The 23,003-nt window shown below is 33.9% G+C and overlaps 1 protein-coding gene across 1 annotated transcript in view; it reads right to left on the reverse strand.

Annotated features, from left to right (window-relative positions):
* Positions 1-15,288: 15,288 nt before the first annotated feature.
* Positions 15,289-23,003, reverse strand: part of slc25a37 (solute carrier family 25 member 37) — a 33,405-nt gene continuing 25,690 nt past the window's right edge. The window contains exons 3-4 of the mRNA XM_056464264.1: positions 21,436-21,492; positions 15,289-17,117 (exon numbers count right to left, since the gene is read on the reverse strand). Coding sequence (XP_056320239.1) covers positions 16,579-17,117; positions 21,436-21,492 — 596 coding nt within the window. The 3' untranslated portion in view covers positions 15,289-16,578. The remainder of the gene's footprint in view (positions 17,118-21,435; positions 21,493-23,003) is intronic.

Consider the following 23,003-nt stretch of genomic DNA (forward strand, 5'->3'; position numbering starts at 1 on the left):
CAGTCAGAAAAGACATAACAACCAGTCAAACCAATTTGGAGGTCTGGAGTAAGTTTGGTGGTGGTAGTATGAACAATCTAGGAGGAGATGCGTCAAGAAATTAGTCTCAGAAGAAGAAGAAGACGGAGGAATAATAAGTTTATGTATTATAACAGTAGGGCGACGTAGGTAGTGCTGTCGCCTCACAGCAAGAAGGTTGCTGGTTCGAGCCTCGGCTGGGTCAGTTGGCGTTTCTGTGTGGAGTTTGCATGTTCTCCCTGCGTTTGCGTGGGTTTCCTCCGGGTGCTCCGGTTACCCCCCACAGTCCATAGACATGTGGTAAAGGTGAATTGGGTAGGCTAAATTGTCCTAAGTGTATGAGTGTGAGTGAGTGTATATGGATGTTTCCCAGAGATGGGTTTGTGGCTGGAAGGGCATCCGCTGCGTAAAACATGTGCTGGATAAGTTGGCGGTTCATTCCGTTGTGGCGACCTCAGATTAATAAAGGGACTAAGCCGAAAAGAAAATGAAGGAATCAGTATAACAGTATGTTGGCTTTCTTAAGCCTTCCTAATAAGAAAAGATCAGTTTGCAACATCAAGCAGCAGAACAATCTGTTTTTAATGTCTGAATATCAATGTAAGTAAGTAAGTAATGTGTATTTATATAGCGCATGTATTGTGTATGGAGATACACCCAAAGCGCTTCACAATCATGAGGGGGTCTCTCCACACCACCACCAGTGTGCAGCATCCACTTGGATGATGTGACGGAAGCCACAGGACAACGGCGCCAGTGCGCTCACCACACACCAGCTAGAGGTAGAGTGGAGAGACAGTGATACAGTAGAGCCAATTCTGTGGATGGGGATGATTAGGAGGCTGTGATTGTAAGGACCGATGGAGGGAATTTGGCCAGGACACCAGGGTTACACTCCTAGCCGTTACGAGAAGTGCCATGGGATTTTTAATGACCACAGAGAGTCAGGACCTCGGATTAACGTCTCATCTGAAAGACAATGGAAGTGAAGGAGAGCAAAAATCTGGAGCCAAAAAGATTCCATGGCTGCATCTGTGTGAATTCTGAATTCTGGCCCAGATTTGCCATCGAACTTTCATTCATTCACCACTGGCATACAGCATGTAGGCCGGGGTTTGGGAGCGGTGGCCCCATCTACAGTGCATCCGGTATCCAGTATTGATAGCGCTTTACTTTTTCCACATTTTATATGTTACAGACTCATTCCAAAATGGATTAAATTAATTTATTTCCTCAAAATTCTACACACAATACCCCATAATGACAAAGAATTGTTGAAATTGTTGCAAATTTATCATAAATAAATGTAAATTATATAAAAATTAATTTATTAAAATGTATTCAAAGATACTAGTATTCAGCTTAAAGTGACATTTAAAGGCTTAACTAGTTTAATTAGGCAAGTTAGGATAATTAGGCAAGTCACTGTATAACAGTGGTTCGTTCTGGAGACAATTGAAAAAAAATGCTTAAGGGAGCTAATAATTTTGATCTTAAAATGATTTTTAAAAAAAATAAAAACTGCTTTTATTCTAGCCGAAATAAAACAGATAAGACTTTTTCCAGAAGAAAAAATATTATCAGACATACTGTGAAAATTTACTTGCTCTGTCAAACATCATTTGGGAAATATTTTTAAAAAAAGGTAATTTTTTATTTATTTTAATTAATTACTTTGTAATCATTTTTACCTTAACTCTACATTGAGTATTTAGCAAAACAAAGCCAATCTCCAGCGCCGCACGTTTTGCTCCTCCACAAAGAGCGCCATTGTCAGAACACCAATATGCCATGACAAATTTACCCAAAACTGATAAGACAATGTTCAACAGCACATCCATCACGATACACTACCTTATACCAGAAACCACAGGCCGTATTACAGACACATCATATCTGAGATGTTGCTTTTTTAACAACAATGATTTAAGTAAGTATCACGGCGGAGTCAGATCTGAAGATTTTTCCACCCATATGCAGCTCTCAAACCCTCAGGATGTAACAGTAGAGATGAAGTATGATTTTGATGGCTGGAGGACAGTGTGTGGGAATGTGTGTTTGTGTGTGTGTGTATTTCTGGCCTGGACGGATGACCAGCATTTTCTGTGCGCAGATGAAGAGATTATGAGGAGGTTATGAGCACAGGATGATGCAGGACTATCTGCTTATTCCTCCCAGATAAACAAGCATCTCAGACAAGAGAAGCACAAAGGAGAAAGCAGAACAGAGCCGTGTGTGTGGGGTGTGTGTACGTGTCCGCAGACATGTGGAGTCACAAATGGAGGACAGGGGGGACGTGTGTTTCTTTCCATCCATTGCTATTACCACTGTTTATTATTGATAGTTTATTAGTGGATTGTGTTTTAGAAAAATGTATAATAATAATAATAATAAAATTAAAACAAGATGATGCATAACTTGAATGAAAATGTGTTTTTTTAAATATAATATAATTTAATTTAATATAATATAATATAATATAATATAATATAATATAATATAATATAATATAATATAATATAATATAATAAATATAATGTAATCTAATATAATAAATATAATGTAATCTAATAAATATAATATAATATAATATAATATAATATAATATAATAAATATAATGTAATCTAATATAATAAATATAATGTAATCTAATAAATATAATATAATATAATATAATATAATAAATATAATGTAATCTAATATAATAAATATAATGTAATCTAATAAATATAATATAATATAATATAATATAATAAATATAATGTAATCTAATATAATAAATATAATGTAATCTAATAAATATAATATAATATAATATAATATAATAAATATAATGTAATCTAATATAATAAATATAATGTAATCTAATAAATATAATATAATATAATATAATATAATATAATATAATATAATATAATATAATATAATATAATAATATAATGTATATCTAATATAATAAACTTAATGTAATCTAATAAATATAATATAATATAATATAATATAATATAATATAATATAATCTAATATAATATAATATAATATAATATAATATAATATAATAAAAAACAAAGATGATGCATGATTTAATATAATAAAATATAATCTAATATAATCTACTATAAAATAATATAATATACTATAATATAATATACATATAAAATAATAATACTATAATATAATTATAATATAATATAATATAATATATAATATAATATAATATAATATAATAAATAATATAATATAATATAATATAAAATAATATAATATAATATAATAAAATATAATATAATATAATAAAATATAATATAATATAATAAAAAACAAAGATGATGCATGATTTAATATAATAAAATAAAATATAATATAATATAATATAATATAATATAATATAATATAATATAATATAATATAATATAATATAATAAAAAACAAAGATGATGCATGAATTAATATTATAAAATATAATATAATATAATATAATATAATATAATATAATATAATATAATATAATATAATATAATATAATATAATATAATATAATATAATAAAAAACAAAGATGCATGGTTTAATAAAAAAGTGTTTTTTTAAATAATATAAATTAATATAGAATATAATAGAATATAATATACAGTAGTAATACAATAAAAACAAAGATGATGCATGACTTAATAAAAATTAAAATGTGTTTTTAAAAAATATATAAAACAAATTAATATATAATATAATATACAGTAGTAATACAATAAAAACAAATATGATGCAGGATGTAATGAAAATCTGTTAACATTTTTTTTATATATAATATAATAAAATAAAAACAAATGTGAAGCATGATTTAATGAAGATGTGTTTTAAAAATATATATAATAAATTAATATATAATATAATATACAGTAGTAATAAAATAAAAACAAAGATAATTCATGACTTAATGAAAATCTGTTAATATATATAAAAATAATATAATTATATAAAAATAAATATATAGTAAAAATAACAAAATAAACACAAAGATGATGCATGATGTAAAATTAATTCTAATATAATAAATTATAATATAACATAATAAAATAAAAACAAAGATGATACATGACTTAATGAAAATAAAATGTGTTTTGATTTTTTTTTTATTAAAATAATATAATATAATATAATATAATATAATATAATATAATATAATATAATATTTCATTCATTTTCTTTTCGGCTTAGTACCTTTATTAATCTGGGGTCACCACAGCAGAATGAACCGCCAACATTATCCACAGCAATGATTTCACTGATTCGTCTTGCTCTGTGTTGAAATAATTAAAAAAATGACATATAACTTACTTTTTTATGCTTAATTTCAGAGTTTAGGATAACGTTTCAGCAATATGACATAGATTTGCAGCAAGAACTACATTTAAATAAATTGTCATTTTAACACTTCCTCTCATTAAGTATTTATGATAGCTGATTAGCTATACATGCTGCAAAAATGGCAGTTAATAAGAAATATTATAATAATTTTATCAATATCATTGCTTGGGCTAAGTTAAGAAGACATATTTATAGGCTATACAGGAGTTATTATGTAAAATATTAGGTCAGCATAACAAGTAAATATTAAAGAACGGTTAAATGGCAAATCAAGGCAATATTTCAATCTGTTAAAAGTTATAAGCCAACTAATAAAATAACAATTCGAATAATATTTTGGAAAGAGAAATTGAGAAGAAAACAACAACAGCGTGGAACTAGTTATACCTACCTATTTTACATCGAAGGTTGAAGTTTACATTAACGATGCTTTAAACACATGACAAACAATGCTTTTTGTTATAAATGTGTTTGTTAAATCTAGTTGGACTCTCGCTGATTCTCACAGTAGTCACGAATCAATCTGCAGAGACACGGTGAAGGGAAAAAAAAGAGTTTGTGGTGAATTCGCGGTTATTTACAGTGGAGAACAGCGCCCTCTGCCGACACGACAATTTACAGCAGGAAATAATAAGAAAAGATACAGCTGCGGCCGGAAGTTAACTTTAGGGTGGGCCAAAAACGTCTATATATATATATATATATATATATATATATATATATATATATATATATATATATATATATATATATATATAAAATGATCCATCAGCTTTTCAGATAGATGGATAGACGGACGGACGGACAGATAGATAGATAGATAGATAGATAGATAGATAGATAGATAGATAGATAGATAGATAGATAGATAGATAGATAGATAGATAGATGGACGGAAATCGATAGATAGATAGATAGATAGATAGATAGATAGATAGATAGATAGATAGATAGATAGATAGATAGATAGATAGATAGATAGATAGATAGATAGATGGATGGATGGATGGATGGATGGATGGATGGATGGATGGATGGATGGACGGAGATAGATGGATGGATGGATGGATAGATAGATAGATAGATAGATAGATAGATAGATAGATAGATGGATAGATAGATGGATAGATGGATGGATGGATGGATGGATGGATGGATGGATGGATGGATGGATGGACGGAGATAGATAGATAGATAGATAGATAGATAGATAGATAGATAGATAGATAGATAGATAGATAGATAGATAGATAGATAGATAGATAGATAGATAGATAGATAGATAGATAGATAGATAGATAGATAGATAGATAGATAGATATTGTGAAACTGAATAAACACCTGATATGTGCTGTCAATGTAAGTAGTGGTGTAAAAATCTTCATTATTGCTACGGACAAAAAAATATATATAATTTATGACAAATATTGAAGTTATTACACTTTTGATGGCTGAAAATATCTCTTTTCATATTTATTTTCCACAATTAACTCACCAAAATCTGCATTCATGGGCAAAAAAACATTAATACCATGTTCCACACAATAAATAAACAATAAACACTGAAGGTCATTTGATCATTTGTGCATTTTATTTCAGCTCCAGTGTTTTAAACTGTAGCAGCATTTACACCAATCAGGTAAGAGTCATTAACAAAGCAGTTACAAAAAATAATAATCATTTGCATACACTAGATGGCACTATCATTATTAATGTCCTCCCACTTCATCATTGTGCGCACAAAGCAGCCAAAATATATGAATTCACTCATGATGCATAATGAGAAGAGCAATTAAGAGCAGATGTGAGAATAAAAAACCTCCATTCATCGGTTTTCTCAAGGCATTTTGTGTAGTGATGATCAACGATGAAATGCAAGATCAACAAACACAGACTGGGTGTTAATAACGGACCCAAAGACTTCACAATGAGAAAAATGACATTTAATTTAATTCAAAGTGGATTTAAAAGTGATTATTAAAAATGCTGGAGCTGAATGGTGACGGAATCTGCCCTGATTCATCAAACTCTTCAGCTTTTTGGGGGTCTCATGATCAAAATCATCTTCAAAAGCATCAACCAAATACACACGGTAAAATATCTAACACCAAAATTCTAGCAGTATATTATGGAATCATGTTTCCACTGCAGAATAAACAAAGCAACAAACAAAAGCTCATTCGGACTTTTTAATCTGAGCTTTTATTTGTCTTGCTTAAGTTTATATCTCACAATTTCAGATTTTTAATTGTGGGTAAAAATCTTAAAGTATAAAGAAAATGGTCACAATTTGTAAATTTTCTCTCACAGTTGAGAGTTCATGAGATTTTCAGATCTGCCAAATATGATCCTGCAAAAGTTGTGCGGGAAAAACAAAAACAAAAATCGAAATGTTTATCTTTATTCAGATTTGTGGCTATTTCTCACACTTTAGTCTTTCTAGCAATTCAGTGTTCGTCAAAATTCGATCTTCTCCCTCAGAATTGTGAAGTGATCTCACAATTACGAGTTTATAGGCTCTTACAATTCAAAAGTCAAAAAGTAACTTGGAAAAAAAACAAAAACAAAATGTACAATTTAAAACAAAATTCGTAGCCCTTAAACTTTCCAAACTCAAGTTTAGACGAGAGTTTAATATCGTCGTCAACATTTCTAAACATAATAGTTCCGTAATAACGAAGTTCTTATTGGTGACAGTACAAAATATGTGACTAGTATATTAAACATGACAATTCGTAACTTTCTGATTAAGTGGCTAATTCGTACAAATTCATATGATCTTATTAATTGGGCTGGGTGATAAAAATGGTATCAGTATTTATTGACCGTACACTAGGGCTGTGCGATTAATCGAAACGCAATTTGAAACGTTCTGATTAGCTAATCGCAAGAGGCTGCGATATAGAATATATATGTATAATTTCACATCCCCCGCCCAGAGCAAATACGTTTATATGGACATCAGCAATCTAATTATTTGCTTTAATCTAATTAACACAATAATAAGATTGAGGTGTTTACATGAGTTGCTTTTTGAGTGTTATTTTCATGATCCCATTTGACATGTTAAACGTAATTCGATTAATGTTATCGAGTCACCACGATATCCGCATTTCCCCTGGCGTTTCATGTAATTTCAGGTGTTTCATTTTTAATTTGTCGACTTTAACTGCAGTTTGGCACTTTTACTTTCATTTGGGAACATTTCATGCATGCCCCCCCACCGAGATATCCAGCCTGATCTCACGAGAAAGCGTAAGTATTTTACGTTTTGTCAGTTTAGTGGCTAATTCGTACGAATTCGAGTTCAGTAGTACGAAATTGTACGATTTTAAAAAGGAGGCGTGGCACCTAACCCCACCGTCATTGGAGGATGAGCAAATTGTACGAAAATGTACGAATTAGATCGTACGAATTCATACGAATTAGCCACTAAATCAAAAAGTTACGAATTGCCGTAAGATTGTATTGAGATATTGGATGCAACTATGAACTGCTGGAAGAGTGTAGTTTAAATGAAAGTTCATACCGCATGCTGAATGGAAGAAAAACCTCAGAATTTCACGATGCAGGTGTCTGTTGTCTGCACTGACTCAGTGGGTGCAGAGAGTGCCAAACAGTCGTGTGTGTGTGGCTATGTGTGTGTTTGGACTATACTGTCGCAAAACACGACGAAAAGTCCTACATGACGGTAATAATTCGATTAAGGTGTTTACATGTCTGTACTGCACTTCAATAATGTGACTAAAATCGGCATACTCCACATGTCTTAATTCGATTTCTCGATAGTTAGATTACGATCATAATCAGATTAAATTAATATAAAAAAATAAAAAAAAAAAAAAAAAAAAGAAATCGCTGTTTACATGGTAGACACTTAATCAAAGAATTGTCTTAATCACATTAAAATCGAATTATTGGTGTCCATGTAAACGTAGTCACTGCCGTCTGTGTGTGACAGTCTTACAATAAAGAACCACAGGCGCCTAAATGAAGAGTGTCTTGCTAAAAAAAATCAACTGAAAGTATTGCCAGTGACACTCAATCTAGTAGCTATGAACAGCAAAGTAATTTAAGAGTTGTTTGCGGCTATTACACCATGACACCAGGAGATAACAAATGCCATAACTCATTACCTCGCTAAAGATGTGGTGCCTTTTAATTCAGTGACCAAAGAGGGATTTGAAAGCTCATCCAAATGCTAAACAGGAGATATACACTTCCATCTCACGCATATTATAGCCATTTTGCAGTAGCACAGCTGTACGTTGAAAGTCGTGATATTTTGTGAAGCATCTATGATAATTATTTTGTTTTTAGATAATGTAAGCCATGTTAGTTTCCTGAGTGTATTTTTATTTAATTATTATTATAATTATGTTTGTATAATAAGCTGCCTAATTTGACAACCCTTTTAAGTCGAACTTGTTTACAGAAAGGTTAGGTCATTTTATTTGTGCTTACTGTTTGCTTTAAAGAAAAATTAGTGGTTAATTTCAGTTTCTTTATTTAACTAACACTTAAGAAGCTACTATACAGATTTTTGAGCTGAATCTTGACTACAAAATTAAATCGTAAATCAAAAATCACAATATCTGTGAAAAAAAACAAAAAATTAATAAATAAATAAATCGCAATTACATATTTTCGCCAAATCGCACAGCCCTACCGAACACCATTGTCAAAAACGATTAATTTTCAGTATGAAGTTTCGGTATGAAGCGCTAGTTTTCTTAAAATGTGGCTGCTGAGCGCACGCCTTGGAAGGAATGGCAATAAGCTTAGGGTGTAAGTTTGTCATTTCCAATGGAGGCACACGACTTGCGGCGCAAATAGGGAGCGATGTGCACATGTTTGCTTTAGTAATGTTGGTAAAGTGGTTGAATACAAAATCCTAATATTCCTAAGTGGATTGTTAAAAAAATATTCAATAATTATCGATACTGAATGATATGAAACATGATATCGTGATCATTTTTTTGCTGTATCGCCCAGCCCTACTCATTCATACAATTTAGTACGATTTCCTCATCCACAATGACGGTTTGGGTTTATGGGCTGGGTTAAGAGCCACGCCTCCTTTTTAAAATCTTACATTTTCATACGACTGAACTTGTATGAATTGGCCACTAAACTGACAAAACCTAAAATAGATACATTTCTTCGTGAGATGGAGGCTGGTGCTGTACATTTGCAAGATGATAATTGATTAATTAGGGAAGTCATTGGTAAGTATATTTATATATTTGAAGAGTTCAGATCCAAAAACCTCTATATGCCATCTGAAAAAATTTCACCTAAAATGAACATTTTTCTCAGCCTCCCATGTTTATGTTCAGTTATTTCACTTTAAAGGCAATGAGAAGAACTTGTTTGTCACTATAAAAGTAAAATTTCTGAGCCTACACACAGGAGTCAAAGAAAAATGCTAATTTTAGAAGGAATTAGAGTTTTTTTGCATCTAAACTCTTCATTTGCTCACAATTCTGACCATTTTAAAAATATTTTCCAATTCTAAATGATTGCTTTATGAGTTGTAACTTTGTTTCTCATGTTTAAGATTATAGAATCTGTATATATTAAGCTTGTAGATTTGTTTTTCTCAATTACAACATCTAAATTGTAAGGCAAAGTTGATAGAAAGTCAGAATTAAAGTTGCAATGACCTCATTTTATGTATTATTCTGCTGCAAAAGCAAGTTAACGTCATTTCCAAACCCCTAACATCACTGTTCCCCAATCTAACACATTAAAAAAAACGCCACGTTCAAGTTAGTTTTAGATAAAGCTATGATTGATTAATCATGGTATTAAAAAGAGTCTTTGGTTACTAGATGACAGTAGGAAAAAAACTGGTCTGGAAACACGCAAGCTATTTAAGCACTAAACCAATAAGCAATAATCAGAAGGCAAACAAACAAAAATCTCACTGGACCCACATTAAGGAATTTCCAACCCTTCAGAGCTGAAATAAACGGAAGGCCGAGGACAAAAGTCCAAGGGGACGGGAAGTGAAAGAGGACGCAGGAAAAAAGGCACCGACCGAACCAGTCAGCTCACACTCCCTCTTACACACACTTGTTTTGGAGGTTTATGACTCTACAGTGGCATAATGTATTTTATATTGTAATGCTGGGTTCATAGCAAATGCAGAAGTAAATTACATACAAGTCGATATACATTTGCAAATTATTGCGGCATGAAAATGATGTGAAATCTTGACACATTTGCCATGGAATTGGTCTCAATTGTGTTTAAGTTCTAATAATTAAACTAGAGCAAAAAAAAAATTAAGAGAGGAAGAACGCAAGCATGAAAAACAGATCCTGTGTCACTATCTCTAGTTTACTCTGGGAATGTTTTTCCATTCACGCAAATTGATTTCAATTGAACTTGAGAGTTAGGTGACTTTATGCGTTCATGGCAAACACGTCATGTATTCTGCGTCATTCACACCACATGGCGATAATTCAGCTCTATTTATTGGCTTACACGCAAATTGTATGTTCTAATATGTAATTTACATGTGCGATACTTGATTCCGAGTCTGATGTGAACCCATCATAATACAGCCTTACCCTAACCCCAACCCTCACAGGAAATCTGTGGCAAATTCAGAATGTGACAAGACCCCGTTAAGTATGATTTTCAAGCACTTTTAATTATGAGGCCACAGGGCATGTCCCCATAAACCACCTCAACAAGTAACAACCAAGTCAAACCCATGGCACTATATAAATTTGAGTCCTCACAACCTACCAAAATCAGTACACACACTCACACATCTATCCTTGCAAACGCATATATTGATGAACACTGGCTGACGAAGGCTGATCGAACACTAGCGCTGTGATCTCTAAGGCAACATTCACACAGAAAACGTTGTGTCTAAAATCATAAGACGCAGTGCTCAGGAATAGTTTTTAAAAAGCACAACATAGAGTACACAGAATCTCATAACGCTTAAAGAGTCCTTCTGATTGGTCCACAGCTTTGGAATTGACATTGAAGAGTGGCTGAGTGTAAAATTTAAGTACTTTTAACTGGACACGGCTCATGTATCGTTCAAGCACGTCCGTCAAGCGCATATTTACATTGAATCTAATGCAAAAGTAGCGCATTGGAATGGAAAAACGCATTCTGTGTGAACGGCCCCTACAGTATAAGGTCGCGGGATGATTTTGTTGTGTGCGTTTATCTGCTGGTCTAAATAAATAGTAGGGATGTAACAATTCACTGAACAATTTGGATTTCACAATTAAATATTCTCATGGTTAAAAAAAAAATCAAATGACAATAAAGACATAGAATAAATGATGAGGATAATAAATTCTACAAGGCATCTTCTCTTTGAATCTGAAATGTAACAATTAAATAGAAAATTTTTAATCAAATAAGTTACACACATAAAAAAGAAATCTCTTCATATAGTGAGCTTTTCTACAGTGCGCTCTTTCATAAAATGTAAGGCAACCACTGAATTAATCAATTTCTAAAACCATGATGAAGCATACATAGCAGTTTTCTGTGTAGTCTAATCTAAATTAGATGACATAATTTCAATATCTGAAGCAAAAGCAGAATGAGCTAAATGAGATGCAGATCACTTTCGATCAAGTTACTTTAATCGACAGAAGATGGCGCTGTACCTACTTTTAATACATTACTAGAAAACACAGCATTAAGGCTGATTTATACTTCTGCGTTGAGTGATCGGCGTGACCCAAAGCAATTGCCTTGCGTGTAGTACATTTATACTTCTGCGTGCTGTTTGTGTTGCTCTGCAATTACACTTCCGTAACACTTGCTGGCAGTAGGTTTTTATGTTCCTCTGTGTCGAGTTTCTTCGCGAAAGTTTAGTTTTAATGTGAAGTAGCTCAAACTCGCTCATTCAGAGGCGGGAAACGGCGGACGTGTACGACTTTAATCGTAAACACAAAACAGAAGTTTTCATCTGGAGCTCCTTCTTGGGACTCATGACTTGTAAACACTCGCTCCATCGGGCTCTCGAAGTAGGGTCTGTGGACTGCAAGACAGGGGTGTAACTTAAAATACGTTAGAGGCGTATCTTGAAGTTATGGAGACCCACATGTCAAAATTATGTTGTCGGCAAAAGGCGCTGTACATTAACATCTACACCTACTCAAAACCTAAACCCAACCATCACAGTTATTAACATCTTTACCTACCACAACCCTAAACCCAACCATAAACGTTATTAACGCACCTTCCCCAAACTTAAACCCAACCAACATAGTTATTAATGTCTACACCTACTACAACCATGACTGTTATTAACGTCTACACCTTCCCCAACCCAAAACCCAATTATCAATTATTAAAGTATAGCTGAGAGTTGCGAAGGCTTTCATGCTTGATGCGCTCGCCATTGTATTGTTATTTGCAACCACAGGAGGGTGACGCTGAGTAGGCTAACTGTCATGACAAAACGGATGATGAAGTCAGCGAGTGAAGTTGCATGGTGGGTTGCAAAATTAATGAATATAATAATATATCAAATTAATTGCTTGTGGATAAATTTGGAGAAAACTCACGATAACATTTGGTGAAAATGTTCTCCGTTAAGTATTTCCGCCATCTTGCCAACAACATCTCGTTGTAACATCTCACATGGTTTAATGGGATCTCGATAACTGCAAGTTACGCCTCTCTAACTTACTACAAATTAAGCCCCTTCATCGCTGCTTGGTCGCGGCTCTCAGCATCGCCCGCACTCGTCATAGCTAGCAACTAACCAATCACAAAGCTTGAACTAAACGTTGTTGCGACATGTAGTTAAATTTTTTGAAAGGTGCGCATCAACGTCGGCCATGGCGAGGGCTATGTGACCACACGAAAGCTGCGCCTGACCATGTACATGTGCTTAACGCAGAAGCATAAATCAGCCTTCATGTAACAACTCTGTTGACGACCCACGTGTTAATGATGGTTTGTTCTACACACAATCAAAAAAAATTGCTTTGGGGGGCATAATATTGACCTTAAAATGTTGTTTAGCTGAAATAAAACAAATAAGGCTTTCTCTAGAAGAAAAAAATATTATAGAAATTACTGTGAAAAATTTGTTTGGGAAAAAAAAATAAAAATAGTAACATGTATAATAATTTTGACTTAACTGTATATATAATTGATCGCGCAATAAGATTAAATGCGAAATAAGATGTCCGCCGGAAGTAGCTTTGCTTCTCGTCTGCTGTTTTTTGAATACTATAAATGTGGACATACTATTCTCACATACTGTTTTTTACATACTATATGTAGTATTAAACTAGGCAAATTTGGACTCCGCAAGTCAGCTCCCCTAAACATTCATTCATACTCCTACTCGAACTGTAATGTGATTTGTTTGGCATCTCAAGCAATTTAAATCGTGACGTACTTGAATCGATTTTTTCCGCAGTTCCTCGTTACATCCCTACTAACAGGACATCCTGCATACATTTAATCTCAAACAAGAGCTACAAGCCAAATAAAACATAATAATTCCAATCAGAGGTGATCAAAACGAACAACTCTTACAATACTATACATATATCTTCAGGTCTATTGTGCGTGATTACATTGCAAATCCCTTACAGACCTGCAGAGTGGATGATATATGACATTTAATATGAACAAAAAAGATGGTCAAACTTAAAAAATGACATATCAGGACTCACTATGGGAATTCAAGAACAAAAAACTACTGAAAATAACTTGCGAAAAGCCTTGAAATAGCACTAGTTTTTACTGAACGTCACAATTATTTCGATTTCTAAGTTAGTTAGAGTTCTTCAAAACAAATGAGACTTACTTTAAATATTCTCCCATCATTTTCCACACAACCAAAACTGACATTTATTACAAAGTGTAATGATAGAGTGTAACATTTATTAAAGTAAAATTAATCAGTTGCAGTGGAAGAAAAAGTTTATGCTTCCTGTATTATATTGGATGCATAATTGCATGCATTAATAATATTTATACATCATGTGCATTAATCAAAGTTTTATTTGAATAAAAGCCTAAATTAATTGTCTTCATTAAATAAAGCAAATATGCATTCAGAAGCTTTATAGATTATTCTTTAGTGTCAGAGTTGTATAGATTATTTTTATGTTGAACATTTTGGTTGCTTTCAACGGATGGAGAAAAATGATGAGTGAATATTAATACTATCTTCATTTGTATTTTTGAAGATGAATTAAAGTCAAGCTCAGTAAGAGTAAACAAATATTGACAGAATTTTCACTTTTGGGTGAACTTTCCATTTAAATAAGGCATCGATTTACAGGAATTTGGCCTAATATGTCAAAGCTGCATGTGTTTGTCAATCATTGTTTCTGTTTATATGACATATCTACTCAAAGTAAAGGTCTATTTCTGGAAAACAAGGCGATCTCTATTCTGAAAGAGTAGAGAATTACAGAAAGGAGTCTGCTGTCCATTCACAAACAGCTCTGAGACCGAAAAACCATCAGATTGCTAAAGGAACACGCTTATCAAACCTCATGTTTTGTTCATTGAAAATTAAAGATTTCTTACTGTGTTTGGACTGCAGCTTTAGTTCACTCTTGGTTGGTTGTAATGATCTTACTATAGTGATAAACTCCAAAGCTGTGAAACCCACTGCATAGATGACATCTTGAAAAGTGAGCACACAAGAACACATTCATTTCTGCTTTCAACTACTACCGCTAAAGCTATTTAGAGCAGTGTTTCTCAACCACGTTCCTGGAGGACCACCAGATATGCATATTTTAAATGTCTCCTCAACCAAACACACCTGGTTCAGATGATCAGGTTATTAGCAGAGACTGAAAGACGTGGAATGGGCGTGACAGACAAAGGAGACCTCCTTCACTGTGGTTAATTGGTGAAGTTGTGTTCCTCGCCACTGGCTTGCTTGGTTTGGGACTTGTGGAGCTGCGCATCGATGGATTTGCTCTTCAATGTTTGGATTTTCAGCAGTGAAATTTAATCCACAATGAACTGATCTAAACTGATCTTTAACTCTGAAAACTGGACTGACAGTTTCAATTTACTATAATCCTTCTACGTTAAGCTGCTTTGACACAATCTACATTGTAAAACCGCTATAGAAATAAAGATGAATTGAATGGAATCCAAAATATGCAGTGCTGGTGAACGTGGTTGAGAAACACTGATTTAGAGTACATTAGTGCTTTAGTGTGATGATTTCGGTTTAAATTAGTATCCAATTTTTGTCTCTTTGGAAATAAAATATCAATAGTAGATCATCTTAAAGCATAGGTCTCAAACTCGATTCCTGGAGGGTAGCAGCTCTGCACAGTTTTGCTCCAACCCTAATCAAACACAGCTGATCCAAATAATCAAGGTGTTCAAGACTACAGAAGACTAATAAGCAGGTGTGAGTTGGAGCTAAACTACGCAGAGCTGCGGCCCTCCAGGAATTGAGCTCGAGACCAGTGACCTAAAATGTAAAATAACGTTTTGACAAAAATGCTAAACCACGCGTAAACTAGCTTTGGACTTTTGTCAGTAAATTTTGCGAATAACGGAATGTGAATAAAAATCATGTTTGTTCATCAAGTTGTATTGTAGAATGACAATAATAAATCAGACTAGATATATGCTGACTAGATATTTCCCTGACTTTGAAATTCACAAGCTAAAAATTCGCATTACAAAACACATCGAAATTATTAGCAAAAATTTGCGTCCGATTTTAAATAGTTAATAATAGCCAGGCAGCTTTTCTATAACAAGAGTAAAAAAAAAAACACGAACTCTCGTTATTGTGCAACAGAATTCAAATATATATCGTACAAAATGATTTCCAATAAAAATAACTCAAGCGATAAAAGTAAAACTCTTTTAAACTTGCGAAACGAAAAGTCCAGAAAACCCAATAATTAAAAAATAAAAATAAAAACGTCCTACCTCACGGGTAGGTTTAATCGTCGAGAAGATGGTGGGAATGCATATATATATATATATAAATATAAACGCGCTCTCGATCATAAATACGTGTGGGAGAATACAAACAAGACATCTTTCTGTTACGAAGTGTTCTGTAGTGTGCATCCGTCCGTACATTCCTGTAACAACATGAAACTCATTTAATAAATTAATACAAACAGGCACCGGAGTGTCGACGATTGCATGAGAAATCTACATTCCCCTTCGAGATGAAATTGGAATGGATTGAGCCTCATGTAGGGCTGGTTTTGTGGGAAACTTCCTGAACGTGCGTCTCGTGTTGAGTCAGAAAGTACTTGAAGAACTCATAGACGGACCAGGCGATGGCTGTAGACGGCATCTGATAAATGACTCTGGCCTGGATGCCTTTAAAAAACGCGGGTACGCCTCCTAGTCGGTAAACCGTCCTGAGTGCGTTCACCATGCCTGATAGATGGCCGCTAACATGTGCGGAGCTCAGCGCGACATTCTCCTGCGTGTTCAGCAGCGTTTTACAGACGTCCAGCGGAGTGGTGACTGCAGCAGAAACGGCTCCGGCTGCAGCTCCGGATATGATGTGCGTTTCAGGCCGGTACTGGCGATGGGGGTTGAAATGTTCCTGCATGAATTCATAGGTGATGAAATGAACGGCCTGGAAGGGGATATTCATGGTCAGCTGAGTGCTGTAGCTGCGGTAGAAAGCAGCCAGTCCTTCTTTACGGCTGACCATCAGCACACAGTCGTACAAGCTGCGGTATGGAGAGTTGTACATCTGCATTCGCTGCTTCACCACTGCAAGAGACAGAAAAAAAAATGACCGGATGTATGCATCGTACCTTATTAGGGGTGTAACAGATCATGGTTGATCTGTGGTTTCTACGGATCACACTCACAGGTTAATACGTTGTTTTTACTAGTAGATTAATCTTAAATCTGTAACAAATCGCAGAGAGATCGCCTCCTGCGTCATTCAAATCACATGTATGAAAGCATTTAGGCTTTCCTGTAAAATATAATGATGATGGAAGAAGTTGTGTTAGGTTATTTGGAACGTGGTGGGTTTCTAAGGTTATTAAAGGTGTTTTCTGTCACTACTTGTTTAGCCTGCATTAATGCATTCAATGTGAGCTGCACGATCAATCATTAAAAGATCAGGCTCTTAACACCCACGCAACTTAAATTATAAATGTTGGTGATTTGCATGTTTATTAATCCTAAGATTCAGTCTTTAGTCTTTCATAGTTGGTTATGAAGTTACAAACAGTCAAATATCACAGAAGTACTGGGATAACAGTTTATAGTTTAGATAAAACCACAGATGTTTATGGTAAAGATTTAAATCACCGTCATGTGCATGTAACCACGCCCAAAAATGAAAGTTGTAGGCAGCAATTACATTATTTAACCAATAGGTGGCGATAACCAGTCTTAAAAAAATATGCCACTGAAATTCTTTAAAAATGATCCATCTAGCAATGAAACATGAAGTTTTATGATTGAATAACTGAATAGACTAAATATACAGTTGAAGTCAGAGTAATTATTTTCGTTTTTAAACATTTCCCAAATGATGTTTAACAGAGCAAGGAATTTTTCACAGTATGTCTGATAATATTTTTTCTTCTGGAGAAAGTCTTATTTGTTTTATTTCGGCTAGAATAAAAGCAGTTTTTAATTTTTTAAAAACCATTAAGGTCAAAATTATTAGCCCCTTTAAGCTACATTTTTTCCTGATTGTGTACAGAACAAACCACTGTTATACAATAACTTGCTTAATTACCCTAACCAGCCTAGTTTACCTAATTAACTTAGTTAAGCCTTTAAATGTCACTTTAAACTGTATAGAAATGTCTTGAAAAATATCTAGTCAAATAATATTTACTGTCAACATGGCAAAGATAAAATAAATCAGTTATTAGAAATGAGTTATTAAAACTATTATGTTTAGAAACGTGTTGAAAAAAATCTCTCCATTAAACAGAAATTGGAGGGAAAAATAAACAGGGGGTAATAATTCTGACTACAACTGTATATTTAAATGTATATTTTATACTAAATTTACACTTTATACATTTAGCGTTCTCAACCACAGTGGTAACAGTGAATTTTTCACAGCACTGAATAATTCACCATTTATTTTTATTCAGCCCATTATTTCTTCATTTTGTTTTTAATTAAATTACAGGTTCTACGTTCTGTTATAACCAAATATTTAACTACGAACTACAAACCAAATATATAACTGTTATAACCAAAATATTTTTGCAGTACTGTTTCTGTAATAAATGGAAAGCTAATTACATTTGTCTCATCTCCTGAAAAATGGTGAGATCCGGGACTAAAAAAACTATAACGTGATCTGAACCGTTAATGTATAATGTGATCTGTTACACCACTATCATGCTAAATCAACTTTTCGAAGCTGTTTGGACAGAAATGTGCGTAGGGCATATTGAAGTGATACAAAGAAAGCAAGTTCCTTTTTAAAAATTTTGCTGATGTAAAAAAAGCAGCAATTTTGAGACCCAAAGCAATGTGATGTAGCAGTGTGGATTTCCCCGCCCACTGATATTGATTGATAGGTGCGTATTACCCAAGCGGCAACCTCCCGCTCTCCCTCGGGAGGCCAATACGGAAGTAACTGAAACTGCAATTCATCAAAATTCCGCTAGTCCTGGCTCCATAATAGAGCAAAGTGCAATTGAGCCCACTGTTAGAATGGCCAACTTTACAGCTAAAAAAAAGGTGTTTACAGCCTGGTACAAAGAACGATTTTGGTTCATATAGCTAATATTACCCTTCATGACAACTGTGAGGGGGGTGAATTTTTTATAACTTATCCATTTCCTTTATATTAGGTTATTTTAAGTTTGCATAATTAAGGGCGTGGCCACTTGAGTGACAGCTAGGTCTCGCTGGTCGCCGTCACTTCACCTCAGCTGAATCCGGCAGATTAGCCACTGATCTCGGCATATTCATCGTATTTTTGTTTTGTTTTATGTGGCTTTACACAGTCAGCTGCCTTTTGGACTTATTTCTTACAATTATCAGATGATATGGGATGCTGTGTGCACTTAATTGTGCTCACAAACCATTCACGTGGCCTCGTTTCCCATGTGAGTAAAGTTATATACTTATAAACCATCTCTATAAATGTATTTGTTTGATTTAAGATCATTTATCATTAATATTTTTCTTTAGACCCGTAAAGCACTCCAGAATGTGACAGATTGATTAGCTGTAGGCTCAGAACAGTCATCTGAAGAGTTGTCATACAGTGTTCTGCTGGATTTTATCAATAGTCTTGCATTTACTAACACACACACTATATCTGAAGTGTTTGGAAGTAATTCGCGTTTACCTCCTGTAGAAAAACGTCATAAGAGCAATATTTAGTGGCTCAATGTATTACAACAGTGTTTTTGAAAGTCTAATCACTTTATTGATATAGTGTACAACCAAGCACATGTGGTCAGAATACAAACGAGTCGCAGGTAATAAAGTATCAAGCGTTTCTCACAAAGTAAAGTCTGTCTGCCAGGTCTAAGCAAGCTCCGCCCACTCTCCGCCTCTTTGCCCTTGTTTGGTATCCCGCCGTGGGTGCGATGACGCGCGAACAAAATGGCGACGGTTGGCCGCGCCTACTTGTGGCTTCTTTTGCGCTCTTCAGAAACCTATGGGTGACGTCACGGATACTCTGTCCATATATTTTACAGTCTATGGTATTACCATGTCTCCATAGTAATGTGCATAAACATGCCCACAAGACAGGATTTGCTAAGAAACTCGGATATAAAGATCTGTTCAACTCTCTGTGATTAAACTGCACTTCAGGCAGCATGAAGTGCAACACTTTGTAGCTAACCAGTGGATTTAACACAGCTGCATGTAGTGCACAACTATAAATGAGAACACTTCAATCACACAACAAGAGTCCTGGTTTGTGGACGTTAAATCAGGTTTACATACACAGGTCTCTTAGCTATAATGGATCTCTAAACAGCAGAATATTTACCTGTTTGATGAGCATTGTCACATTTGCTGCGAGTAGACAAGCAAGAATAGTGCAATGTGTTAAATGCGTGCGTGTGTGAGCACAACAAACATTTTAACGGCATTTGTGTGTGGCTGTGGGTCTCCGAGTTGCTGTTGGTCATTTTGCTGTGTTTATCCGTGAAAACTTCTGAGAGTGGGAGGGAAAATCCAATTTTGAGTGGGCGGAGAGAACCAGTTCATTTTCATTTAAAGGCACAGGCACAAAAACAGCTGCAATTCCCTCTGACCCCAAAACTTACATTTTCAACAGGGTATAATAGATGATCTGATGTAGTAGTGAAGTATTTGGCATGGAACAGAGTGGAAAGGAGCCAAAATGTGAGCTGTATCAAACCACAGTGTGGAAAAACACATATAATTAGGGAATTGATCCATAAATTTAAACACAAAAGAAGATATTTTGAAGACCCGTAGCCATTGACTTCCCTATTACAAAAAAATTGTACTGTGAAAGTTGATGGCTATCAGTTTCCAACATTCTTCAAAATATCTCTTGGGTTAAAAGAGAAGAAACTCCAGCATATTTAGAACCACTTGAGCATGAGTAAATTGTAAATGCATTTTCATTTTGGGGTGAACTGCAGTCTGTATGGTTTGCTTCCTTGCTGCCATCTCTGTTTGTTTCGCTATTAACATGAAAATAAGTTACATTTAATATGTTAAATAGTTTGTGAATCCCTGGATAAAACCTATTACTGGTGAAATCCAGATTTACTTTAGCACACTGCAGTTTGCAAGTTATCTTGAATTTCATTTTTTTCTGAAAGCATTATCAAAAGTAAAAAACAATACTGCCTACAATTATGTGGACACCCATTCATTGTACATGTCGCTGTCAACACTGCCAATTTTACATTGTTCGGTCTTTTTGGGAGTATGCTGTTGTATGTTGTTGTTTTTGCACTGTCTGTATTTTGCACTGTCTGGAGCCAGCACCTAAGCTTCTCACTCATCACAGCACACGTGCTGCTGATGATGTGACAATAAAAGTGATTTGATTTGATTTGAAGTGTAAGGTTCAGTATTGACAGTATTGAGAGTGGATGACAAATACCTTCAGCTGGGTTCATGACTGCATCATGGAGGACAGTAGCGACACTCCCTGCCACACCTGAGGTGAAACAGGAAAGGAAAATACTTTACATATCAAATCGCAACATGTGAAGAGGAAAAAAAACTAATATGCTTTGTTTACAATGTCGCTTCACTTTTCATTCAGTTTCACCAAAATGGAAGCCCACTGAAGACAAAATAAACCCTGAAACGGTCACATTTGAAACACCCAATAACACTGTTGGTTTCTCTTGGATCAGTAGTAGCTCTTAAAAATAATAAAATAAATAAAAATATTAATAGAAAAAGTGCAAGAGATATAATTATCAGTTTCCGACAATCATTTCTCCACGCCTAAATTCATTCCCGCCATGGCTACCTTACAGCTTCTCATTCAAAACCTTCAGTTGTTGCTGTTTTTTTTTTTTTTTTTTTTTAATAGCGGGTTATAATCGCACCAAAACATATTAAAATGTAACTGATTTATAACAGCTCGAACATTTCAGCAATTGTAGAAGTGCTGTGGGTTATTTGTTTAACCCTTCAAGATTACATGCTGACTGACTGACAGAGCTGCGCGATGCGTGACGCCAGCAAACACGGCGTAGCTTTCAGTTATGATGAACACAGTTTCCATAACTATATTTATAGACAAAGGTCTGTGGTTCTGCATACAACGGCTAGAGTTTATATATAATATTTTATTATATGTTTCTGTAATAAATGGAAAGCAAATTACATTTGTCTCATCTCCTTTTGGCTGATCCAGTTTATATATTATATATAATATATATAATATTTGTATATGCAGGAATCCTAAAGATAATTTCAATAACTTTAAGACTTTTAAGACTGGAACAAGCACGCCGTAGTTAATATTAGGAGGAAAATAAATACATTCATGCTTTTTCTGAGTCAGACACTTTGGACAACGATTGAACAAAATTTAAGACCTCGTAAAATCGCAATTAAGATTTTTAACACCTTTTAAGGGCCTTAATTTTCTCATAATTGATTTATCAACTTTTAATACTTTCTAAGACCTCGCAGACACCCTATCGTTACATAAACGCACTTAAGCAGCGTTTATTTGAGAGCGCGCAACAAAATCTGCACTTGAGCAGCGTTTATTTGAGAGCGCGCAACAAAATCTGCACTTGAGCAGCGTATATTTGAGGGCGTGCAAGACGTTTTGTGCACGAACAGAGAAAATCGGCACGCAAGCAAAGAGATTCACATACTCGTATTATATATATATATATATATATATATATATATATATATATATATATATATATATATATATATATATATATATATATATATATATATATAAAAAAAATTATTTTAACTTGCCTAATAGTTACGCCTTTAAATGTCACTTTAGGCTGAATACTAGCATCTTGAGAAATATCTAGTCAAATATGCAATCATGGCAAATCATGGTAGTCATCATGGCAAAGATAAAGGAAATCAGTTATTAGAAATGAGTTATTAAAACTATTATGTTTAAAAATAAAAATAAATAAAAAAATCTTTACGTTAAAGAAAAATTGGGAAAAACAAATA

Source organism: Danio aesculapii, chromosome 8 (assembly GCF_903798145.1).
Source record: "Danio aesculapii chromosome 8, fDanAes4.1, whole genome shotgun sequence".
Taxonomy (NCBI): Eukaryota; Metazoa; Chordata; class Actinopteri; order Cypriniformes; family Danionidae; genus Danio; species Danio aesculapii.